Source organism: Podospora anserina, chromosome 7, assembly GCF_000226545.1.
Source record: "Podospora anserina S mat+ genomic DNA chromosome 7, supercontig 3".
Classification (NCBI taxonomy): Eukaryota; Fungi; Ascomycota; class Sordariomycetes; order Sordariales; family Podosporaceae; genus Podospora; species Podospora anserina.
The window spans coordinates 2,606-27,401 of NW_001914848.1; the positions used below are offsets into that span (position 1 = coordinate 2,606).

The following is a 24,796-nucleotide window of genomic DNA, read 5'->3' on the forward strand; positions in this document are numbered from 1 at the left end:
GTCACGAATATGATGTGGACACCCGCAAAGAACAACCAATAGGGAAGAGGAGGCACGGCAGCCAATCAAGAGAAAGGAGGATGGACCAGTAAGAGGTGGATCATCCGGGACATAAAGGAATTATGAGCGATTCCCAGGAATCATGTTACAACCTGCACCGGGAATGGATACAGACTGCAAGGCAGTACGCCAGAGGTGAATATGACAGGATAATCGAAGGTTGTGACAAGCGTCTCAGACAAGGGGTTCACTGTCAACAACAGGTCGTTCTAACAAAGAGCTACTGAGAGTAGATTATAGACAAATGAACTTAATTGCTTACGTGAGGAATCAGATTCCTCGACACGGAGAGCGCTGGGCGCTCCCTCCTATTTATGTGCAGCTATCTACATATGTTTCTGAAGTATCTTTGTACCTTGCTCAGTGTGCTCAGTGGTCTTGGCGGCTGAGCAGACTGAGCAATCTTTCATGATCGATGTGCTCAGTGTGCTCAGTGGTCTTGGCCACTGATCAGACTGAGCACCTCCTGATTGGTCACATGGGGACTTTGTGGGTCTTCCCATCCCTGGCCCAATGATTGGCTGAGGTGTCCCAGCACCTCGGGAACCACCCAGTGGTTCCTTCACGGGGTTATTATGCTTGGGGCGTAACAAATCACTCATGATCCTTAGGAGTCGGTTATGATCCGGGGAGAAACAGAATGATCTAGGCTTGGCATTAGGTCTATATATATAGAGGAACTAGATAGCTTACAGATAGTTCCGCAGTATGCAATTCACAATTGTATTCACGGTATCTTGTGTTTTACATTAAAACATCTTGTTGTGCACTGTTTAGCTGCACCGAACTAATTGTCAGAAGTTACCTTCAACCCGTATCCCTTTCAGAGGTTCTGTACAGGGGTTCGTCACAAACCTCCGTAAACTTCCGGTAAAGAAGATTTATAAATACTATATAACTATCTGCTTTAACTATATTATTAACTACACTATCAACTACATTATCGACTGTATTATTAACCATCTATCTAACTCTATATCTATTACTATAACCATTGCTCTAGATTTTCCTTAGATAATTAATAGTATAAATTTTATACTTAAATATACAAAAGTATTTTTTGTTAATTATGTTAATACTGTTACCTACATATAAAAATAAAACTGGAAAGTTAGTTAATTCGCAACTTTGATTAACAGCTTGAATTAAGAGCTTTAATTAACAGCTTTAATTAACAGCTCCAATCAATAGTTCTCATTAAAAGAGCTTTAATTGTAAAAGTAGAAATAGCAATATAGTTAGCGATATAGTTAGTAAACGCCATATATAACCCTAATCCCTGTAGGGGGTAATGCGCGGGGATAAAATCTCTTAAATAAGCAATTAAGCTAGCTTACCTATCTTTATTTAGCCTGAAGTGAAGACGAAATCCAGAATCGGCTGTTCTACTGTCACACTATGTTACACCACATGGGAGGCAATCCGTGACTTGCGTTTCGCATTCATGAGTATAACACCCTGCATCATTGCAGATCCAGTGCACCCCCAACTGACGCTCTTCAAACCATCCTCCCCAGTTGAAGCCACTACGGTAACGAAGTCCCACTTCATGAATACAAGCGACGAACCAGACCATCCTACGGCACTTTTTAGTATCTTTATCAACCTCTTTGGTCTTGGGAACGAAGATCTATTCCACAATGACCGCAAAAGACCAATCCTTGCTTACTCGATTCGGGGTTTGCAGACATCGTCCTTCATGCTTAGCGATGAGCTCAAGCTCAAAGTCATACCTGAGACTGAACGCGTGTCGCAATTTTTGAAGGCGAGCAAGAACCAAGCATCTGTGTTCATGGTAACGGGTATCAAGTCGATTCGCGGTGCCAGTGTCAAAACCGAATCCAACAAAGGGCGGGGTTGGGTTGTTGAGCTGAGTGTTGGGCTTGAGACTGGAGACAGCGAATGAAGGCCACGATATCCGCATTTGAGCTGACGCGACTCAAGCTCTCTGACTCAGGCGACCTCATGGCCGTTGCGGCCGACTTGGAAACTCTTGATAAACTACAGAGCAGACTGGACAAGGAGTTTGGAGAGGCCACATTCACAGTCTTCCGCACAATCGATATAAACCAGAGAGTCTTGTCAAGCCGTCGCACCGAGCCCGGCTTTTGTCGATTTGTTGACAGCTGGTTCGGAAAGAATAGACCGCGTCTCTTCTGCGTAACTAGTTCTGAAGTCTCTCAATTTCATTTAGTCACCACTCTATATACACACATCCGTCTTATTCAACAGGCTCTTCGCGCTTATTGTCACCCACTATGCTTCGTCATGGTTGACGTGAACTCTAGCTTGTTGTCCCTACATGTATCTTTGCTGCCAGGCTTGGCTCATAGCCTGGAACTGCTCATTCATGTGTTGCTTGTAGCACGGAATAGCAGGTCCTCTAGGATCTATCATTCCGAGCTACAGCAGCGGTATTTTGCCCTTTCATACCCCGAAGACACGGTCCGGGTGGCAATATCTAGCTAGAATATATGACTGGTATATCTCTTCTGACCCTTGTTGGCCTCACATTTGTTGGAGGGCCAACACCGTCACATGCTTGGAACCAGCCGGGTAATATAGCTTCAACGTAAATGTGGCCAGGAAGCTATGGTAGAGGTGGTTGACTGAAGTCGGTCAAGAAGAATCATTCCGCCTGCGAAAGTTTTCTGGGAGAAGCCGCATCTTCAAGCAAGTCACCAGTCGTGACATTGATGAATGACAAGGTTGGAGGAGGAGCATTGGGCCCGTCGAGCGTTTTTGTCGAGATATAGGCGGTGGTTTATAAACAGCTCCACGTAGTATCGGACTGCGAATGGGAAGAATAGTATGATAATGAAAGTAAATGCTTCGTGGGTGCTGTGTAGGGGACCTGGCTCCCGTTCGAGGGAGTGCAACAGTCTGCTCCACGTGAGGTCGGCCTGGTCGACAGCAAAGGTCATGATAATTGACGGGATGGGAATGGTGGTGGGGGGGGCCGAATTTGTGCAAGGTAAATTTGGGGTATCACCAGGTTGAGTCAACAAGTTGGGTAACTGATGAGGATCTTGACGAAGGCAGCGTTTCTGGATCTTCTTGTACAACATTGTGTTCGGGAAACCCGACGTATTGGGTGGTTATCTTGCGCCACTCCGTCTTGCCGGGTGAGACTGTGCCACCGCCAGCTCGGTCTGCACATAGCCCTACCATCAAGCACCAGCAGGGCAATGAGTTGGTGCCCGAATACCGATTGGATTGCGGGGTTACATTGGAGTTCAATTCAAACCCCAGCCCTTGTGGCCCAGAATCGGCACAGCCTCCAGATCTCATTGAGCCCCCCACCAATGCTGGCCATAAGCGCTTAACTGGAGGTCCCTTGATAACCTGCAACCCATAAAAGAACCGATGAGAATCGGCTTGCCTCGACAAATATAGGTGATCTGGAGCCTTGCACAAGATGAAATTCAATCTCACCCGCGGCATATCTTCAAGAGCACCCGACGGGAGGTAGGTTGTTGAACGGGTACCAGTACTGTGAATGGAGACAAAGACAAGATTGGGCAAATGCATTTTCACTTGTCTACTGCAAGTGATCAATATTCCCTCATTTGTCACTGGTGATGGTGATCGCTGCAGCGTCTTGTGGTCGACATGCGTCTGTTGGGCGCATACCCGGCACGCTTGTGGCACAATAATGACCACTTAGAATAGGCCACCCTAGTCCCATTCTTTCTAGCGTGGCCAGCTGTGCCACTTGGGTGGACGTAGGTGGACCAAAATAACCAGCCCCTAGCCTTTTTTGGTGTACGCATATGTAGGATATCCCATTTCTACTGGAGGTGTGGGCCGCGGGATTGGCAACGAAGGGTGCAAGATGAGTACGTGGGTGTAAGACTTATGAGTGGCACAGCGTGAGACAATGGGCATATCACCAAGTGTCGGGTGTTTAGAAGTGCGAAGCTTCTTCTGGCTTTTCCACCTCACTTCTTCATCTGCTCCTTACCCCCCAGATCCTCCTGGTCGACACTCGCGATCTCTTGCTGATACCCCAAGCGCCAGGTACAATGGTTTCCCAGCAAGAACTAGATGCGATTGTTGACGACCATGCCAGTCTCAAAAAGATCACTCTTAAAGTATATGAGGGCACCTGCAGAGAAAGAGAACATATCAAGCTGACATCTCAACGCAGGTCACAGTGGGCGTCTTCTTTGCCTTGTCCATCCTGTCGGTAGTTGCAAGAGTAGCCATCCGCCTCAAGACGCTGAGGCGATTATCTTTGGATGATTATCTCTTGTTTATGGCAGCCACAGCCCTAACGGTGACAACCGGCCTGCTTCTTCACAGCTGCGACCGCATCTATCTCTCGGCCGCGCTCCAGAAAGACCCTGCACTAGCCTTTCTAATCAGTTCGGAGCTCTTGATGGACCTTCTGAATCATGCAACACAGCAGTTTCACACCTTCCTCATCCTTGCATGGACCGCAATCTTCTTCGTCAAATTCTCCTTCCTCGCCTTCTTCCGGCAATTGATCTGGAAGACAAGGGTCCAACGCTATTACTGGGCCGTAGTAGGGATCACCATCGTCTCGTACCTTTTCTTTGTGGCAGAGCCATTTATTCTGTGTTCCGAATTTGGGATTAAGGCTCGTAAGTTCTTCTCAATACTTCTTACTCCCACCAGTCAACAGCGGTGTTCATTTGTATAGACATCAACTAATCATGAGTAGTTTCCTGTTTTTCCCCTTCAAAAAATATCCTCTACATATCTCTGACCGGCGTCGTGACTGGCCTGGACGCAACCACCGACCTCATGATTGTCAGTATCCCAATCATTATTCTCTACCAAGCAAAGATCCGGACCCGACAAAAGGTGGCCCTTGGGATGTTTCTCTGCCTGTCCTTGGTCATGGTGTGTATTGCCATCACAAGGGCCAGCAAAATTAAAGGAGCACAGGGCATCGATATCCCGTGGGAGTTCTTCTGGCAGTTCATGGAAGCAACTATCGCAGTGCTAATGGGCTCGTTGACTGTTTTCCGCACCTTACTCGCATTCCAAACGAACAAGAATTCAGAAGAGCGGAAAGGAGTGGCAGGCCCGAGCCCTAAATCGCGAGCTTTGTTTTCCTTCCACGAACGCATGAGGCGATGGCGGGAAAAAAGGGCACAGCATAGTGACGAGGAGTCTCTCAGCGACCTCCCCCAGATCCCAAGTGCTACTATGTCGGGAATGCGTACCTTTATACGGCGCAATAACCGTGATGAGGGCCTTGAAACTTCGGCTGGCACCGTGAGAGTCCTCTCGCAGAACGACACACTGGCCGAGAACTTCGATGCCTCTTCGCACCACCGTGTCGCTGTGACACCCAACAAGCAAGATGACCATCGCGTCGACTCTCGACAGGGCAACGGGGTATCGTGGCCTTTGCCAAGCTCTGGATATGTGCTCATATCGACTGAAATCAGACAAGAACGGTTAACCACGGAGAGGGATGAGCTACACTCATCCCATATGACCAGTCTGGCTGGTTCAACAGTCCAAGGGGACTGGGAGAGCACTTATCGCGAAAGCGGTCAGCCTGGATCTGTGTATCGGGATAGCCGCCAGTACGCCTACAACCCGCAGATGTCGCGATAGCCTACGATGAATAACAATGAGGCGACGGTTGGCAACCCCGTTGCGTGGAAGCATGTGGCCCCGATGAGTCCTATTCGACCGAGATCGAGGAGCTAAAGGCGTGGATTCCGAGAGCTTGTAATAAGGATGTGTGGCAAGCTCAGATACTGCCCGGGTGGCCTGCAGTAATAGCTGTAATAGGATGGCGAAGGACGCGGGGGGGCCAAAATACCTACCTCGGTACTTTCTCGCGGATGGCAAGGAGCGGAATTCTCAGGCATTGGCTGGCAGCTATCGACTGTGATAGCGGATGATTTAGCGCGGGATGAGGCACTGGAGTCATGAAAGAAAGCATCATCCCCCGTGATGATCGCCTTCTCGTTCTGAATGAGAACTAGAACGGTCGTGGGGCAGTGACGCCGGGTCATGAACATGACTAATATTGCATTGTGCCAAAGCGTTGATATCAATCTAGATAAACACATACATAGACCGTACATACAAGGTAGACAGCTATTTTACTAATTTATTGCTCAGTATATTTAAATCATGTTCACGCTTACTGCACCAACAAACAGTTTGTGTGCCAAATTATACATGCTCTACATTCGGGTCACACTGCAGTAAAATCGAAGTTGGAGCCGTTGATTGAAAAAAAAAAAAGCAGACCGCCACAACAAACCTACATAACGAGAGTGCTGTTCAGTCAATGTTGCTGTTACATTATCTAAATGAAAGTCCATGACACTTCAGTCTTCCCCACGTCCAAACTACCCACAAGCTCCTTGAAAACCTTTGGGCTGACATCGATCCCACCGGGGGGGCACGAAGGGCACTTGTCACGGACAACGGCAGTGACCTTCTTGCCATCGTGGCCCTTGATGGAAATCCTGCGGCCACAAGCATCGCCGGCACCTTGACCGCTCACCAGTGCCGATGAAATAGCCACGATGTTGTGGGTATAACCCTTGCCACTGTCGTCGTGACCACAGGCACCAGGTCCGACTTCGTAGTACGTCATGTGTCCGTGGCGGTTGTATTCATTTTCGTCTCCATTGCGTTTGGTGGCACACTCCGTGTCCCGGAGCTGGATCTTGAGAGCAGCGGGCACCTCAACTTGCTGCTCGGCATGGGCCATGTCCATGTTGATAGGGCTGGCGAGAGCACCAACAATGAACACGGCCAAGGAAACAGCGGAGGTCCTCATTCTGGTGATTTAGTTTGGAAAGAGTGTATGGGGGCAGTTATTGTAGTGTGTGAGTGGCTGAAGCGGACAGTTTCAAAGTTGTAATGATTGTGTGCGAAGTGATTTGTAGTATGATTTGGAAAGAGTGTGTGGTCTGAACAGCGAAATCTGACTGCGGAGAAGGAGCGTGGTTGGTGGATATTCCCACCATGTTCGGGTTGGCATGATAACTTACTTATATTGCGCAGTTTCGTATCGGAGCCAGATTAAACGGAGGTGCCGCTTGAGTGAACAGAGTCGTTCACGCTTGGCTGAAAGCTACCGGGATCGACGAGGTCACCGCTTGACACGCCGACCGCTTTAGCGTCGTTGAGTCAGTGCCACTCCATCCTGCTGGCACCAGAACAGGAGGCCCGGTCAGTGTACCAGCCTGATTCCGACCCTACCTGACCGTTCCTCATTCCTCGATGACAGTGATGGATCCGGGGATGGTGCTTGAGATGAGAGTCGTGACGGCCTGGTTCATGATTAATCCGGCAGCATTCTTGGAAGTTCCGCGCTGTAGGTGTCATGCCCCTGAATTAGTTGAGCAACAACAAGGACTGAGATAATGGAACATCGGATATTATTACTGTTCCCAACGCCATTTTTGATGCAGCTGTGTGCCAAAACCGACAAAGCTACAGGCGCCGTGAGCCCAAAATGTATAGGATAGATAAGCCTCCAATCAAGACTAGCTAAGAAGCTCCCTGATGTCTTCAATCCTCTGGACCCTCTTTTCCTCGTCTGACACCATTCCAAGGGACGAGGCACTACGAATAAGGGGAACTCATGTCAGCAAACTGATTGCAGGGGCCTTGGAGGTGGCTAGAGACTCACATGAGCTTTTTCCTTTCTTGTATCTTGAGCATCCTCTCCTCCACGCTGCCCTTTACAATGAAGCGGTAAATCTTGACCTCGTCCTCTTGACCCATCCGGTGTACTCTGTCGATAGCTTGCGCCTCGATTGCGAAACTCCACCAAGGGTCCATCATAAACACCCTTTTTGCCATGGTAAGGTTCAGTCCAACCCCGCCTGCCTTAAGACTGAGCAAGAGCACGGTAAATCGTTTGGACTCTTTGAACTCCTCGAGTACAGCGGCCCGGGCCTTTTGGCTCATTGAACCATCCAGTCGCACGAAATGCATGTTGGCTTGGGTGAGAGCTGGTTCGATGAGAGAAAGGAACGACGTGAACTGACTGAAGACGACGGACTTAATTGTAGGGTGTCCCTTCCGCAGCTCACGTAGTTTCTTGATGAGTGTCACAATCTTTGCAGAAGAGTTGTTGACCCCGAGGCGCTGCAGCGTAACACGCGGCCCATCACCAGGCCTTCCATCATCGAGATCATCATCATGACGGACAACCTCGAATAAATCTCGGTTGTTGATAGGCTCACGACACTGGAAACACTTTGGCAACTCGTTCTTGTCTGTTTGATACTGGATATAGTCAAGCAAGCACTTTTTGCAAGCGGAATGCCAACACCCAGTTACGGTTTGGTCAATGATCGGTTCCTCGGCGCAAATGGGACACTCGTTGGACGCCTCGTCTCGGATCTGGTTCAGCACATGGGCGCCGAAAGCGTTGGAGTCGGCGGCATCATCTGTCGTCGCTGTAAAGCGTTCGATGAGGGCCTGGAGATCCATATCGTCTGCCAATCCAGCAGCCGCGTCTGCAGCGGCAGCAGCTTCTTCGTCATCTGCGTTGGCACTGAGATGGCGAACGAGGACAGGGTGACAACAGGATTGTCTAAGACGTAAAATCTGGGCAAAGATGCTGGTAAAAGCCTTCATCACAGTGCCTGCCTCCACATTGGCATTGAATGTGCGCTTGGCCCTGGTGAAGACATACTCGTACACGTCGCGCTCAGCCTTGGAAAGCTCGATGTCGACAATTTCGACGTGTTTCGGCGGAAGTGGAACCAGTGGTAAACCGTCGGGAGTCTTCATGTCCTTCGTCCGCCTCATCACCAAGGGTTCTAAGACCGTCTGGACAACATCCAAGGCCCGCACAAAATCTTTGGATTCAAATGGCACCGTGATGAACGTACGCCAAAAAGAAAAGTTATTCCAGGGCTCCACCCGCAGAAACCGGACGAGGCTGAATAGGTCCTCTAGCTTGTTCACAATCGGGGTGCCTGTCAGCGCCCATCTGTGCTCCGCCGTAATTTCATAACAAGCCCTTGAAGTCTTGGCCTGTCGATTCTTGATATTGTGTGCCTCGTCCAAGATAACCCGGAAGAAGTTGAGTGAAAAGAGACCACGAGTGGTCGCCCTGTCACCACCTTTTGATGCAATCTGAGTGAATTCCGACAACACCACACCATAGCTGGTGATGATTAGATCCGGAGCATTTTCGGCGTTGGCTTCAGAGCATAAGGTCAAGAGATCAGCATTTTTCTCGGCTCCATAGTAGACCATGGACTTCAGGGTGCCCTCCTTTGAAGCCTTCTCGGCTTCACTTTGCCACTGGGCCAGCAGGGACATTGGCGCGACAACCAGGGTCGTACATGGGGCGTTGGCTGCGATACTTGCGCCATTGATGACGGACAGACGGGGAAGCTTATTAACAAAGCCAACTGGGTGAGGAGGAGACTGCCGTGCTTTCACTGCCACATCGGACCTATGCGAATGAATCAGGCTGAGCATTTGGATCGTTTTTCCCAACCCCATTTCATCAGCCAGAATACCCCCCAGACAGTGCTGTTCTTGACGTGGGAATTCTAAAGATAAATCTCCCGAGTATGGGTTGATATAAAATGCAGGTTGATCGGGGACCTGGGGCAGGTCCTTATCATCGTAGTCCTTCAGAGGCCAGGTGTACTCTTCCCAAAGAGGATGCATAGACTCCTCATGCTCCTTGTTTTGCTGGTCCTTTTCCTTCGCCATCATCCAATACAGAGACTGTTTTTGATAGGGACGAAGAGTCATGGCAAAGGTATCAGCTGGCTCGGCCTCGGGCGTATTGAAGTCGAATGACTGGGCTTTCTTGTAGAGCGCGTCAAGCTGGTCTTGCTCAAGTTCTTGCCCATCTTCGTTCTCGTCAGAGTTCGGAGAAGAGGATGGATTGTCCTGAGACTCTGACCGGGTTGTTGGTTTTTCCTTTTCTTTCTTATCCTCCATTTCGGCCGCCTGAAGTAGTTCTTGACGTCGATGTTTGGCGGCGGCAGAATTGGCTCGGGTTGGGACCAGGTTGATCTCCTGGAAGAGCCTGACGAGAGCTACCTGCCGCAGCCGCAAACTCTTTTCCTCTGTCGACTCGCCTTGATCGAACGGACTGGCATCTCTGTTATCGGCGACTTGGAACCCCCTTCCAAGAAAACAAGACCGCAAGAGCGAACATCTGAGCTGGAGATAAACAGTGTCGTTTGTCCGAAGCCGGTCAGGAGCATATACACATATGCCCTCGAATTTGCATATCTTTTGGTCTATCAAAGTCGAGACCCAATCAGCGGTTTCTTTTGCCAGACGGCCGATCTCTCGACCAGTCCTATCAGAGAAGCGGACAATCACATCGTTCCTCCTCGCAGTAGCGGCCGTGAGCTTGGATTGTACTTTGGTCTTGGGAGGCTGGATCTTATGACGTTCAATCATGACGATATCTCCATGCTTCACAAGACCAGCGCCACTTCGTGTTGCCCAGCCTTCGGCACCAAAGGCGCCGATATAGCGTGATTCAGGCATCGAGTGGAACGTGCCTGGCGCTTGGTGAGGCACCTTCGGACTGGCTCTGTTGCTTTGTGTGGGGGACTTGGGGCCGGGTCGCATCGTGGTAGTTGGCGGGGCCTTCCTTTTCAGGGTCCTCCAGGTGCCGTCAAGATAGAGGTTGATTGCCCGCTCGATATTGTCCCCGCAATGTTCTTTGAGGATGGTGATGATGTCGGGGCTGACGGTCTCGCCAACGAAGCTCTCGAAGGTAGGTTGGTCAAAAGCTATCACGGCGGGATTCATGTCGGAAGTAGCAGCAGTTTTCGGGAAGTCATTTGGTGGTGGGGACGAGAGGTTCGCATATTGAGTCGCATGTTCTTCTTGAGGTTGTGCGCCGGAAAAGAAGCGGCGTCTTTTGCTTGGGGGTTCGTCTGAGTCGGCAAAGTCCATATTGAAAGCAGGTGGGTGTCGCTGAGCAAGAGGATGGTGGCGGTACGTATCCGTGGTCTTTAACGTTGCATGGTTGCATGTGGAAGACGCGCCGAGTCAACGGGACCGCGAATTTTGGCGTTGCTGATCCACAAAATCGGGTGACCGTGTTGCTAGTTAATTTAACGGTCAGGACCCGCTATTTCGTCATTGAAGTTCAAAGACGATTATTCCTAGCGATCCGTTGCAATTGGCGAAAATGGCCATCGCTTTGATCCCCAAGGTACACAGTATGTTTGCTGTTCCTCACCCAAAACGCCGCAACAGAATGGAAAGGGTTTTGACTTTGACTTGCAGGAAGGAGCTACTGCGCTAGGGCACCTCACGAACACTATCTATGTATCGGTCGATTCGAACTGCTGGCCATGGCCTGAAGTGGACGGCCCCCCGATGGGTTCGAGAATGCCGTCGCGGCATTGTCACAGATGCCGATGTGACTCAGTCCCGCGACTACTGTCTAAACCAGCTCAAGTACGTCTCCATCCACCACCTACGAGGCAAATAAGAGGCTGACGCCCCTTTGCAGACATAGCGATTATGAGACCTACATGATACGGCAGTTTGTTCCGCGGTCAGCAAACGATGCATACCATGCGCTCCGGACACTCAATCTCGAGCTTGCTCGGCTTCCCGAAACCGTCTCCAACCCCACCATCGGCCGACTGCGCATCCAGTTCTGGCGTGACACAATCGAGAGGGTCTTTGCTGGAAGCCCGCCTCGAGAACCTATCGCCATCTTGTTGCACAGTGCTATTGCGCAATTGAAATCCAGGGCTGGGGATGGAAGTGCCAGCTCTCTCAAATTCTGGCTGCTGAGGTTTCTCAAAACAAGGGAACGGCACATGGAGAACAGGCCCTTCGTCAGTTTGGCCGCTCTGGAGGACTATTCCGAGAACACCTACGCGACCTTGATGTACATGACGCTGGCTTTCATGCCCATGCGGTCTGTCCACATGGATCACCTCGCCAGCCATATTGGCAAAGCTTGCGGCATTGTCGCGACACTACGGGGAATTCCAGTGCTCGCGGCACCTTCAACGCCCATCCAGGTTCCCTCAGGGGCCAATCTCAGGAGCACCCGAAGCCCGGCGCTTCTGCTTCCCCTGGATGTCATGGCGGATGCGGGCTTGAAAGAGGAAGATGTCTTTCGAATGGGTCCTAACGCTGAGGGACTTCAGGATGCTGTTTTCCACGTCGCCACGCGTGCCAATGATCATCTTATTACAGCCCGGGAGATGCTCAAGAACCTGAGGTTGGGAAAAGGGCCTGATCACGACTATGAACACGAAGGTGAAGCCGAACATGTGTATTCATCTGCTGCACACAACGTCGAGACTGCTGGTTCCGATATCAAGCGTGGGTTTGGTGTGTTGCTGGAGGCTGTTGCAGCCGGGGATTATCTGAAGCGTTTGGAAAACGCCAACTTTGACCCCTTCAAGGTAAAGAAAAGTTGGAAGCTTCCCTGGTCGTTATGGCAGGCGCTTAGGCATGAGCAAATTTGATGATCTGTCACGAGCAGTTGTTTAGATGATGTTAGATATCTCTGTTTGCCTTGAATCCAAATGGTGAACTCAATTGTTCTACATTAGAGCCAAACCAGGGGCGCCGATGTTCATGAAGCATTCGTTTTTTATTTTGGTTTGATGAGTGTTGGACCATCACGGTGTTGTCTCAGGCTCTGGAGAATTCTAGTATTACCAGCCTCATCGTGGTACGCTGGTTTTCGACCCTCTCCCAAGGTGTGATGCTGAGCCGTCGTTCTCGCGCCTTCAATAAGCGGCTGTAGCCGAGACTAGAATCCACCATGATGGGAAACACAGCGAGAGCATCAGAGAATTTTTGCTTGCCAGACTCCACATTCCGCAGTTGAAAGTCAACGGAACCAGGTACATGGTCGAGTCCTTTCGTTCTCGACCCAAGGGATCCAGGGAATCCAGGGACATATCCGTTGACAGGGCGCTAGCTAGCCATGGATCAAGGAAGGAAGTCCCAGAGCGAGGATTGATGCGTATTTACGTCCTCAACATAACAAAGATTGAGCCACACTGCCACTGAATCCTGTTATATCAATTATCTTGCAAGTTGTTGCCTTGCATTTTGCAAAGCCAGTAGGTTAGCCACAGTGCCACTGACCCAGGACTCGCATATGGGATGAAGCTTTTGAAAGCCGAGGATCGTCGAGAGTCTAGGCCACGATGCGCTCTCAATGTTTGCTCGATACTTACTCGATAGTTTTATTTTGGCGAGACCGTCAATGACCCAAGTGTCCGGGGGAAAAACCCCCGGGTCGGCGGGGCCCCGTAGCGGGTGCCACTTCCGAGAGAGTTTCGGCCCGGTGCCCCGCATCCCTTTGGCTGGTAAAAAGGTCCCATTTCGGTGGGGCCACTTTTGAACCAATAGGAGAGCAATCTCTAAGCGAACTATTCTACAACCGCTAAATAAGCGCTAAGAAAAAAGAAATAGTACCTGAAAAGCACTATACTTATAGGGACCCTTAGCGGGTGTGGTGCTATAATTCGCTGTCACTTACATGCTTATTTTGTGGCAGAGCAGCCCCACCGAAATTGGACTTTTTGCCCAGCCAAAGGGATAAAATGTCGGCTCCTTCCGACATCACGGACTCGGCCGTCCTAAAGCCAGTTTGTCCGACCCCAGCGATTTCCGGTGCCTCAAACACATGAATTATGACTGTGTTTTTTCCCCAGTTTTTTCCCTCAAACGTCCCATCGCAGGCCGCCTGAAGCCCTGGTGCCCTGGTGCTCAGAATACAGCCTGATGGCGTTTTGTTGCTGGAGTTGACGAATTGGCCAATGACATCTTTGACAAGGTTTCCGTTTACACACCATCAGTAAACCGCCCGAGTTGGCCTGCAGGTTAAAAGATCGTTTGGCTGGGAGGTTCCTGGAATTACCTAACTGGAACTGCACCTGGTGCATCTGGGCATCAGGTGGCACATGAGGCTCTCACCCAGACTGCTCGATGCAACGCACAACGCCCGACAGAACATGCCATCTCCGAGGAAGTCTGAAGTTGGCAGAGACACGTGGTTTTGGAAGACTTTTGGATGATTTATGTCACGCGGTACTCTGAGGGCCTGTGTTATTTATTTTTACGGATAACCAGTACCGAGCGTAGATACGATATGCGCACTGTCGAATATTTTAGAGATATCTGAGCATCGCGTCATAGGGCTGGATCTTAGCGCAGAAGCAGAAATGGCGGGGAAAATTAATACCATCCAGGCGAGGGGTTCCCGCACAACTCTTGTTTTTCAGTCTCTTTGCACAACAAACGTCAGCTTGCAGGGGAGCAGCGAGAAGTTTGCAGTGGACAAAGGAAAGGGGGACCAATGTTCGACTCGAGCTTGGCTTCTTCGGCCGCTTTCCAAGCACTCGGTGCAAGCTTGGAATATGGGGCAAACAAAGCCAATTCCATGGAACAGAACCTTTGCCGCACACAAAATTTTCCCTCGAGGTGGAGCCCCAGGACTTTGGGAAGAGGTCACTGGGTCACCAGGTGACCCTGGATTTTGCCTTGACAGTGTCTCCAGCGGAGCCCAAAGAGCTTGAAGCTTGAAAGCTGGCATCCAGTTTGTGAGCTCATGCAAGCCTTGTGACTAGTAGGTTGGCTTTCAGCATTAGCCCGTGACCTGAAAAGCGTGCCTCCAGCCCCAGTCCACCACTCACTTGCAAGTTGGAAGAAAGGAACGACGGCAGATCGCAGACCTGGAACATGCGGTTGCCATTGTCCTCATTATTCCCTGGAGAGATGGGGCTCTTCGGTAAGCTCGGAGCACTGACATTTGCTTTCCGGATGTCTCACTCAGCACTGATCTCGGCTTCGGCGAGGACTCGGTATGGATACCGACTGTGGTGCTGACTGGCCCGGGCAGTGGAGTGAACTGACATGCGGGATCGACCAGGTGAAGATCCGCCCTGCACATGGAAGAGGTAGTGTAAGGGGTGCTCCAGATCGATGCTTGGTACGAACCACTGTCTGTCTTTGTGCAAGTATTTTTCCACCCAACCTATGTGAGCCTACGTCACCGTCAAAACTCATCAAGCACTCAGAACCGCCGGGGCACACAGCATCAAAACAAGTGCTACCCTGGCTGCGCAATGATGAGAAGCCTTTCCTGGACTCATGCTGTCAAGACGATGTGGACCGGAAGTGGACTACAAGGTTCACACAACAAAGGGGATCGATCGATGGCGGAGCAACAAGGTCCAGCTGGTCAGTTTTGTTCGCGGCCCTGCCGCTCGCTCGGTCGGTGGTGGGCTGTCCAGGTGGAACCCTTTAAGCCCTGGCCATCTATTACACATAATTACTTGATGGAAAAGGCCGGACTGGTCCTCAAGGACATACAAATACTCTGACGAGCCTGCATCCTACTCTTGCGTCAGACCTCTGAGGAATTGTTGGTAGACTTATAGCCGTGCTCTTTCAAACCATAGACGTTATCCCACCACCCATCTCCACGCTGTTATTCGCATCTTCACACCCTCAGATCCCAACACTGGGTGGCCCCATCTTCACTTTCCAGTCAAAGAAACGAGCCACGGGCACTCGATTAAATACCACGCGTCGAAGGATAATCGAATCGAATCAGAAGAAGGCGAACTACCTCTTGGTGACATTTCATGGATATTGGGGACAGGGAAAACCACCGCAACGAGGATTTTCCACGAAAACCAAGGGCGCCACCTCAACACCTAGCAACTGGACCACTTTCAGCAGTTTTGGCTTTCGCAGGTGACACGGCAGCTCTGACACACACACTGCGGAGCGCTCAAGCTACCTATCCTCCCGTGACACCTTCCCCGCATTCTCTAGGCCTTTCTAGGCCTCAGCAGAAGCGGCGCATCCAGCAGCAGGCCGCCTGCAGCCGGTAGTAGCCCCGTGCCTGCCCCGAGCCCACCCCGCCATTGGCAGGGGCTTCCCTAACTTGGAAATCAATAATAGAACAGCCAACATGCCACACCGGGTAGCCAACTTTTTCCGGTCGTCGACCCATTCCCTGGAGCACCAAGTTTCGAATTTCACCAAAAAGTCATCCTCGGGTTCCCGGAGACGGGCCTCCCCACCCGGCAGCGGAAGAAGTACGGGCTCAGAGCTAGTGGCTTATACATCTGAAGAGGAGCTTGACGATTCCCATGCTCCGCCCTACGTTCCACGCTTGAAGATGGGCGACTCCCGGACCAGCAGTTTTACCTCGGATTCACACAAAGAAAAGGAACATGGGCACCACCACCGGCTCTCGTTCCCCGGCATGCATTTTGGGCGGTCCAACAAGGAGAGCCATGTACACACCCCCGCCTCGCTGGACTGGAAGCTCGAGTCTCCGCCCATCGTCATGTACGGGAATGCCGAGAACAGCACCGGCGCTCTGCTATCCGGGCAGCTCTTTCTCCACATCAAGGATGAGGCCCTGGAGATCGAATCGTTTACAGCGACGCTCACTATCCGGGTATCGCAAAAGAAGCCTTTTGCCAACCACTGTGCCGAGTGCACCAGTCAGTGTACCGAGATCAAAAAGTGGTCTATGCTCGAGCACCCCTTGGTGATGATGAGAGGTAGGTGATGTTTGAGAGGTGGCCTTGCAAATCTCATAAGCTGACACCGTGTCACATTAGGCCAACATTCGTTCCCATTCTCTGTGCTCATGGAGGGCCATTTACCTGCCAGCATGGAAACTCCTCTCGTCTCGATCTCATACGAGTTCAAAGCCGAAGCCATTCCCAGGAGCAACGGTATCACCCCGGTACCGCCCATCAGGCTCGAAAAGGTGCTCGATGTCAAACGCAGTCTCCCAGCATCCGAGATACCACATCACTCCGTCCGAGTGTTCCCCCCCACCAACATCAAGGCCAGTGCGCACTACCCTCACGTCATACACCCGATTGGAAGCTACACTCTGGCACTTCGACTGGATGGAATCTCTAAGCTCAATCCAAGGGTGAACACGATAGAGTACTGGAAACTCAAGAAGCTCACGTGGCGACTGGAGGAAACGATCAAGACGGTAGCACCGGCATGCGGTCGGCACAGTCCCAGATTGGGAGATAGTGAGGAGGGTGCGCAGCCCAAGAAAGGCATCGTTCGTAGCGACACGCGGATCATTGGTGAAAAGACGCTGTTCTCGGGCTGGAAAAGTGACTATACCAGCGCCAATGACGCCAAGGTGGAGCTCGAGCTGGAGTACAGCCTAGGGAAGCACGCCAGGTCTGCCTGTGATACCAAGAGCCAGGATGGGACCGAGGTGAGTCACCAGCTGATGGTGGAGATGGTGGTCTCTCAGGAATGGGCGCCAGTGAACAAGCCCTCTCTGGTCACTCACACCGGGGTTGGACGCATCCTGCGCATGCATTTCGGCACCATTTTGACGGAGCGCGGGGGCATTGGGATCAGCTGGGATAACGAAGCCCCGCCTATTTATCAAGATGTGCCCCCCAGCCCGCCCGCCTATTCTCAAGAAACCAATCTGCACAGCGACGCGTCAATTGCCGAGATGATTGAGCCACTGGATGGCGCTCTGACAGCGGGCCCGGTGCACAGGTTGGTGGTGGAAGAGGAAGGAGGAAGCTCTCGCGGTCATCGGAGGGCAAGTTCTGAAGGGAGGTGAAAAGCCCCTTTCAGCTGGGCCCGGACGTTCCACTGCAGTCAGACTGGTGGGAAACCTCCACCCTATGGTCAACAAGCGTGCATTTTCGAAAAGGGAGACGGCGGGCAATGGGCTTGACAGCGGCGTTTATTTGTTTTGTTTGCATTATACCCCCGGGAACAGCGTCAGCAGCGCGCATGGCAGTTCTATCTACAATCTTGCAATTTGGGCGTTTTTTTCTGTTTGGACTTGTTTCAGGGACTCAAAAAAAGGAAGGAGGAGCGAGGGTGAGAGCAATCGGTCAGTTTGGTGTCTATAGAGCAAGAGTTGTTGCGTTTTCAAAGGGTCTGGCATCTCCTCGGCTGGAGCATTCAAGAAAAGGGCGTTTGGAGGCAAGGAAATTGAAAAAGGGGAAGGGTCTGCATCTGTCATGATTCATGGCCATGATCGAGAGAGTGGGAACAAAGGTATATATATATTGTACATACTCCCACAATGAAAACAACACAAACATAAAAGAGTCTATTGCTCTTCTTTTGCTTTTTTTCCAAAATTGATCTATATTAGAGCTGCCCTGGGAATAGAATCAGGATGATGTCAAAACCATGTAGGTACTTCCAGTTTGCGGGGAGATGGTGGTGGGGAAGTTGGCCTATCGATAAGTCACCTAACCCTTCATGGACGTTTACTCACCTGCCGTTAGCTCAGGTTCGATTGGTGGTGACTCGACGGAGCTTCGACTCAACCGGCGAACCTAGGCCTACATTCCAGCATCTTGGACTCATTGTTTCCCTCTCGACTTACATCCCTCCTCGCGTCTTCTTGCATAAATAGCCAACAGCAGCTGTCTTTGGTACTGCACTGACCCAGCTGGTTCTTTCTTCTCAGTTGGCATCCGGTGGAGCTTGCTTTCTTGTTGGTGTTCCATCCGTTTGCATCGCCTTCATCTAGAAGCTCAAGAGAGTACCCCGCCACAATCATGAACAGCAAATCTGCAAAACAGTTGCCGCACGAGAAGCGGAAAGGAGAAGCAGCCCTCAGCGACTTCGCCGAGTATGTCGAACAGCAACAAGCGCTACGTTTTCCGCTTTCCAGAGCACCCGCGACCAGCAGTGCTGCCCACCATTCTGCCACAGCCAAGAGTGCCCAGGCCGACGCCGACCATGAGCACCATGACGAGCTCGATGACATTCTCGACAGCCTCGACCTTTCTGACCCAGCGCCGCGCGTGAGGTTACGAGAGTTTCTACTGTCTCCGGAAAGCAGCACGGACGCCCTGGAGGGGCTCTCCGAGATCATACAGAAACGGTTACTGGAGGGCCATGGCGAGACCGTGTTTGATGTGGGCGTGGAGGACAATGGCGACAGCATGAAGCTTACACGAGATGAATGGGACACGGCATACAAACGCGTCATCGACGCCGCAAAGAAGCTCGCGGCAGACTGTCAGCTCTTGTTAACCAAGAACGTGGGCGGGGAGCTGGATGGAGCTCCCACCAAAGACAAGGATTGCAGCGGCAAAGTGATGGTACGACAGGCTCCTTCCACCGTCGAGGAGGTCATCGAGACCAGGATAGCAGTGGTGGGAAATGTTGACGCCGGGAAAAGCTCCATGCTGGGCGTGCTGGTCAAAGGCGATCTTGACGATGGAAGGGGCAAGGCGCGAGTCAACCTGTTCCGGCACAAGCACGAAATCGAGACAGGGCGGACATCGTCTGTCGGCATGGAAATTATGGGGTTCGATACCAAGGGCGATGTTGTAGTGTCCGACACGCCAGGCCGCAAGCTATCGTGGGAGGAGATTGGAAAACGCAGCGCCAAAGTAATCACTTTTAGCGATCTGGCTGGTCATGAACGTTATCTTCGCACCACGGTCTTTGGACTGTTGTCTAGCAGCCCAAACTACTGCCTCCTGATGGTGGCAGCGAACAATGGGCTGATCGGCATGAGCAAAGAACATCTTGGCATTGCCCTTGCCCTGAACGTGCCCGTGATGGTTGTCATCACCAAGATAGACATCTGTCCGCCACAGATTCTGGAACAGACGGTCAACCAGATCACCAGGATACTAAAGAGCCCGGGGGCCCGGAAAATACCAATATTCATCAAGAACCGGGAAGAGTGCATCAACACGGCCACCCAGTTTGTGAGCCAGCGTATCTGCCCTATCTTCCAGGTCTCCAATGTAACGGGTGAGAACCTCGACCTGGTCCGATCCTTTCTTAACATTCTGCCACACCACGGCCGCTACGACGCCGAGGCTCCATTCGAGTTCCACGTCAATGACACCTTCAGTGTGCCGCACGTCGGAACGGTAGTGAGTGGTATCGTGAAGTCCGGCGTCATCCACGCAGGCGACGATGTACAAATAGGGCCGGACTCCCTGGGTCGGTTTACCCAGACATCTATCCGTTCGATCGAGAGGAAAAGAATTGGTGTCCCCATGGCATCCGCCGGCCAGTCCGCCTCATTTGCCCTTCGTAGAATACGACGCAAGGATGTGCGGAAAGGGATGGTTGTTCTCGCCAAGTTGGACGGCGCCCCCCCAAAAGTCTATCGCGAGTTTGTTGCTGAAGGTAAGCCACATATCCAACCCCCGCGGTACCTAGGAAGATGTCGGACTCTCGTGCTAAATCAGTCTAGTCCTCATCCTGTCACACGCCACGACGATCAAAACCAAGTACCAGGCCATGTTGCATGTCGGACCTGTTTCGCAAACTTGTGCCATCATTGACGTTGATCGGCCCTTTATACGAACTGGTGACCGAGCTACAGTCGCGTTTCGCTTTGTGCAACGGCCCGAGTATCTTGCGCCGGGAGATCGGTTACTTTTCCGCGAGGGGAGAACAAAAGGTCTGGGGATCGTCAAGAGTGTTGGGTATGATCCGTCTCAGCCTTTGATGGCCAAACAGGGAGACGAGGGTACTGCCCCCCTTCCACAAACAGCAACAGAGGAGAGTAAAGGAGCTGAGGTGATGGCCGACGCATGATCTGTCTGTTTGAAAGTCCCCTCGCCACTAGGGCTGTACATCAGCACCCTTGATTGTTTTGTTGAGAACAGATAGAATACCGGGGACGATGCAGCGAAATCGAGCATTTTCGGGAGCGCTGGAAGTTCGGGCAGGCCCCATGTGATGGGTGACTTTTCATCTTGGTTTTACATTTGTTTTTTTAAATATATTCGTGTCTTTTCTTCTTTTGCCTTTATAGTTGTCATTATTCTTCAGACGAAACGGTGGCTCGCACCAAGCCGCAATCTCTGAAGGTCCCTTTGACGACCCTTTTGGAAGGAGTACACTCCTCTGTTGTAGCTAACCAGTAATGGGCCTTCCCATACATTCCATTGCCAGACCCATGTGATCAGGTCTTGATTCGGATGGGCCAAAAGCAGCCAAGAGCGCGTTCTCGTTGACACCTCCAGCGAACAGTTCGGCGATGCAGTCCAGGGCTAAGGCTAAATCCTCATCTGTTCAGAAACCTGGGTCGGGTAGCATGGGCAATAATGGTACTGAGTGTAGCCTTGATCGTCAAATGCTTCATGGCTGGACGCGCTGAAGGCATGGATATTGCCACTTTCAGTGAATCCGTGACTGAGGGGAGATGAGCACAACGCTATCACCTGCATGGAATGTTAGCCGGGTTCCACAGACCTGATGAGATGGATCTAAAAAGTACTGACCTCTGACAAAAAGCATCTCGGATTTCCGGCTGATAGTCTGTATGCATCGAAGGGCACATTTTAGCCGCAGTTCTTGACATGGCATTGAACAGGTAGGTGGCCACCACTATGATGGACTTTTCACTGACCTTGACTTCTTCGTCGTTCTCCTCGTCTTCAACCACGTATATCGTCTCCTCCACATCCCCCAAGACGAGGTTACAATGGCTGTCGTAAGCCTACATAGTTAGGTTAGTCGCAGAAAAAGGCCAGGAGGTGCTGGGAAGTGCTGGCAGTGTTGAGAAAGGAAGGCAAGCTTACGTGGAGCCGACCTTTGAGCTCACGGTCTCCCCTCAGCTTCACAAACACAACCTCGTCGAGCAGCAGGCGGACGAGATCGAGGGGCTCCGAAACGGAAGGCGCCTCCTCTGCAACATCGGCCATTTTGAGGGGTTGTTTTTGGACCGAAGCTTAGTGTGCAAGGATCAAGAGAATGAAGTTGCCGTCGTTCTGTTGTTGTGGTGGTGGTTGTATATCGTTGTTTTGAACGTGGTTGTTTGTCGTCGTCAGTTAGCAGTTCAGACAGCAACTCATCCCAGCCTGGTTGGTGACTGCCGAGTGAGCGAGCGATGGGAGTGAGTTGAGTGGGTGCACGCTGGAGTCCGTTGCGATGGATCTGCCGGCTGACACCGCCTGCCATGCTGGGGTTCGTGAACCATGGTGGACAGGGGGGAGCCCTATAAGTGGGGCATTTGACAGGAGCTCTTTCGACATCCAAGTTGGGTTCTCATTTTCATGGGATTTCGACATACATTCTGCCCGAGAGTGGCAGTCTTGAGAAATCTGGGTCACGTAGCAAAGAAATTATGATATTATTACAAGTTCAACTACGCTGTATGTGCTTCCTTGGCTAGTCCAGGGACTGGCAAGCCATCACCTTATTTTCTCTTGATCTTTTCCAGCCGGAGATCATTGATGTACATGTACCTGCTCAGAATGATCCAGCCGTAACGGAACCACACCATCTGACTCTTGTGCGCCGTGGTCATGGCTTTCCACGCCGTTGTGAAGCTACCATGACCAGCCAAACCATTGAGAAACACGAGCCCACCGGGGTGCTTTTTATCCCTCTTGCCGGCACCAATTGCCCAGCTCAGTAGGGTGGGGAGGACGTCGAGAAAAGCAGAGTATTTGCGGGCTATTGGGACGGTTGTCAAAGTATAAAGATCGACGGGGGATGCCCATCCCGCCTTGCCAGCCACGAGGGCACCGACAAACTCTTTGGCGCCATGATACAGCGAGATATGGTTGGGATGGCTTGACACACCACCGGCGTCAAAGGTAATGAGCACATCTATGGAGGCTGTGGGGGGCGATGAGGCACCCTTTGACTTGTTCAGTTGAGGCGCAAAGGCAGAAACAAGGAGGTCCGAGATCTTGCCCGCATCCCAGGTCGTGGTCATGCTGTCGCGGAACTCGGGCTTCTCGACCACAAAAACATCACTGGTGGACCGCAAGCCGAGGACCACACCAGATTTGGCCAGCTCTTTCTTTCGGGTCTCCCCCAAGCCATCCGCATCACCTGTGTCAAGAAAAGAATATCAGTACTTGTGCGAGAACCAGGGGGCTCTGGCGAAGTACACACCACTACTCAAGCAGAGAATCTTGACATGGTTGCCAATTTCAGGCCGCGTAAGGGCGAGAACTGTGGGGGCAAAGAACATGGCCTCATCGTCCGGGTGCGCAATCAGAAGACAGATGCTCTTGTTCTCCAACTTTGGAAACCGCGTCGAGACCACAGAGGCGGTGTATATGTAAAGTGACGGGAGCACGACAGCCAGTACGGCGAAGATGGTGAGCAACTCCATCTCGATTTGCCCGAGCTCGACAGCGATATCGTCCCCAATCGTTCGTCTTGTCGAAAATCGGGCGCACAGTCAGGCAGGGGCCGAAAAGCGAAGCGGTTCAAAAAGGAGGCGGGTCGGAAATTTCTTGGGCCGTTACTGCAAGGGACAACCGGTCTGAGAGAAACAATGTTTTCGTGGAAGATGCATCAGGCGCCACTTTTTCGATTGGCAAGGTTCCCCTGGTCCTCATCAAGTTCAGTGGACCTGCGGATAGTGAAGCTCACATCACGTCGTTACCAAGCCCTGTCCCGGAAAAAGGAACCACAGAAGCCTTGTGTAGGTATGCCGTACTCAAAGTTGGAGAATAGAGAGCTATGGCTATGAAAAGACTCATCTCTGTTTGTACCGGCCAGAAGGGTTTGATGCATGCACAGGGAGCTGCCCCTCCATTCGCTCATGGTCCCCCACTACGGCGGCGCAGCGCAACAAGAGCTCCAGTGGAGCTGTCAGCCAAGCTTCTGGGAAGTGATTGCTATATTTAATTAATATGTATTAGCGCCGCGAAACACGCTCGCGCGTTCTTTGCTTCTCGTCTTTCTTCTCCCTGGACCTCGACGACAATGGCAAGACAACGGAAAGATCCCGTCACCAAGGTCAGACTCAGGCAACCTGACCGATCGGGCCCGAAGGAGAAGACGCTGCTGGAGATTGCCCAGGAGAGGAATCTCTTTGCCGAGGCCGAGAAGCGACAAAATGCGCTGAGGAAGAAAACCGGAAAGTCCGGGACTGTTGATGGGAACAGCAGCAGCGAGGATGACGAAGAGGACGACGAAGAGGATGAGGAGAAACGCTTGTCTCCGACCGCCGAGCGCATTCTCGAGACGATGCTCTGGGCTTCGTGTCTGTCAATGCTGCACTTTACACTCGATGTGCTGGTCCAGCACCAGTATTCGGCTGACCGTGTGGTATGGCCCACGGTCTGGACGAGGTTCTTCCAGGCTCTTCTTGGTATGTGTGCCATTTCTTTCTCTTGCCACCCGGATCGGCCGCGCTGACGCAGTTCACCATCCAGTCTTCGGATTACTGGTTTATACCCTCCACCCTCACCCATCGAAACCGACGCTCGTACCTGGCCTACCCTTGCGATATCAGTCGGTCCTGAGGCAGTCCTTCTTTTTCGTTTGCAGCATATGCGCCGGCTGCTACATGATTCATATTACGAATATGTTCGGGTATCTGGCAGTCATGAAGCAGGCGCCGTCTCTCGGGTGTCTCTGGGTGTGGTCCGTGATCGAACTCGAACTCCCCTGGGCTGTTCTCAGCCTTGTTGGAGCCGGGGGCTTTCTGTGGCTCAACGGCTATGACATCAAATGAACCTCAAGGGAGGCGCTCGTGTGTGGGGCTGGGGACCAGTTTGGGGTGGGCACTTGAGAGAAGGAGGGGGAAGGGGGTTCTTGCAGCTTCAAGGTGTGGTGGGATATCTAGGGCCAATCGTGTAGGTATGGACGCACGCATGTCACCCGAAGGTACCTCGTCCCGAAAATCACTTCCTGCTTCTCTCCCCGCCCGACTGGTGCCGCGCAACCTCCTGTCCACTCTGGTATCGGGTGGCTGGAGGGATGTGATGGTGCATGCGGCTTGGGCGTTTGGAAAACGTCCCTCGCGGCTGCGGTGCAAGCGCCACGTCGGTCA

The 24,796-nt window shown here is 51.7% G+C and overlaps 10 protein-coding genes across 10 annotated transcripts; 5 read left to right on the forward strand and 5 right to left on the reverse strand.

Annotated features, from left to right (window-relative positions):
* Nucleotides 1-2,738: 2,738 nt before the first annotated feature.
* PODANS_7_1600 (uncharacterized protein) lies at nt 2,739-2,984 on the reverse strand (the record flags this gene model as incomplete). The annotated part of the gene is made up of 1 exon (XM_001905355.1): nt 2,739-2,984. One exon carries the CDS (start codon nt 2,982-2,984, stop codon nt 2,739-2,741), a length of 246 nt encoding a protein of 81 aa, XP_001905390.1.
* A 956-nt stretch (nt 2,985-3,940) lies between these two features.
* Nucleotides 3,941-4,964, forward strand: PODANS_7_1590 (uncharacterized protein; the record flags this gene model as incomplete). The annotated part of the gene is made up of 3 exons (XM_001905356.1): nt 3,941-4,115; nt 4,164-4,720; nt 4,842-4,964. 3 exons carry the CDS (start codon nt 3,941-3,943, stop codon nt 4,962-4,964), a joined length of 855 nt encoding a protein of 284 aa, XP_001905391.1.
* A 1,397-nt stretch (nt 4,965-6,361) lies between these two features.
* On the reverse strand, nt 6,362-6,841 carry PODANS_7_1580 (uncharacterized protein; the record flags this gene model as incomplete). The annotated part of the gene is made up of 1 exon (XM_001905357.1): nt 6,362-6,841. The coding sequence occupies one exon, from the start codon at nt 6,839-6,841 to the stop codon at nt 6,362-6,364; it is 480 nt and encodes a 159-aa protein (XP_001905392.1).
* Nucleotides 6,842-7,553: 712 nt separating this feature from the next.
* PODANS_7_1570 (uncharacterized protein) lies at nt 7,554-10,959 on the reverse strand (the record flags this gene model as incomplete). The annotated part of the gene is made up of 2 exons (XM_001905358.1): nt 7,554-7,632; nt 7,700-10,959. The coding sequence occupies 2 exons, from the start codon at nt 10,957-10,959 to the stop codon at nt 7,554-7,556; spliced, it is 3,339 nt and encodes a 1,112-aa protein (XP_001905393.1).
* A 376-nt stretch (nt 10,960-11,335) lies between these two features.
* Nucleotides 11,336-12,500, forward strand: PODANS_7_1560 (uncharacterized protein; the record flags this gene model as incomplete). Its single annotated transcript, XM_001905359.1, has 2 exons — nt 11,336-11,469; nt 11,525-12,500. 2 exons carry the CDS (start codon nt 11,336-11,338, stop codon nt 12,498-12,500), a joined length of 1,110 nt encoding a protein of 369 aa, XP_001905394.1.
* A 3,470-nt stretch (nt 12,501-15,970) lies between these two features.
* Nucleotides 15,971-17,620, forward strand: PODANS_7_1550 (uncharacterized protein; the record flags this gene model as incomplete). Its single annotated transcript, XM_001905360.1, has 2 exons — nt 15,971-16,571; nt 16,632-17,620. The coding sequence occupies 2 exons, from the start codon at nt 15,971-15,973 to the stop codon at nt 17,618-17,620; spliced, it is 1,590 nt and encodes a 529-aa protein (XP_001905395.1).
* Nucleotides 17,621-18,578: 958 nt separating this feature from the next.
* Nucleotides 18,579-20,589, forward strand: PODANS_7_1540 (uncharacterized protein; the record flags this gene model as incomplete). The annotated part of the gene is made up of 2 exons (XM_001905361.1): nt 18,579-20,175; nt 20,243-20,589. The coding sequence occupies 2 exons, from the start codon at nt 18,579-18,581 to the stop codon at nt 20,587-20,589; spliced, it is 1,944 nt and encodes a 647-aa protein (XP_001905396.1).
* Nucleotides 20,590-21,174: 585 nt separating this feature from the next.
* On the reverse strand, nt 21,175-21,701 carry PODANS_7_1530 (uncharacterized protein; the record flags this gene model as incomplete). Its single annotated transcript, XM_001905362.1, has 4 exons — nt 21,175-21,218; nt 21,279-21,315; nt 21,407-21,496; nt 21,579-21,701. The coding sequence occupies 4 exons, from the start codon at nt 21,699-21,701 to the stop codon at nt 21,175-21,177; spliced, it is 294 nt and encodes a 97-aa protein (XP_001905397.1).
* A 494-nt stretch (nt 21,702-22,195) lies between these two features.
* PODANS_7_1520 (uncharacterized protein) lies at nt 22,196-23,125 on the reverse strand (the record flags this gene model as incomplete). The annotated part of the gene is made up of 2 exons (XM_001905363.1): nt 22,196-22,839; nt 22,903-23,125. The coding sequence occupies 2 exons, from the start codon at nt 23,123-23,125 to the stop codon at nt 22,196-22,198; spliced, it is 867 nt and encodes a 288-aa protein (XP_001905398.1).
* Nucleotides 23,126-23,724: 599 nt separating this feature from the next.
* On the forward strand, nt 23,725-24,478 carry PODANS_7_1510 (uncharacterized protein; the record flags this gene model as incomplete). Its single annotated transcript, XM_001905364.1, has 2 exons — nt 23,725-24,112; nt 24,177-24,478. The coding sequence occupies 2 exons, from the start codon at nt 23,725-23,727 to the stop codon at nt 24,476-24,478; spliced, it is 690 nt and encodes a 229-aa protein (XP_001905399.1).
* Between the last annotated feature and the right edge of the window lie 318 nt (nt 24,479-24,796).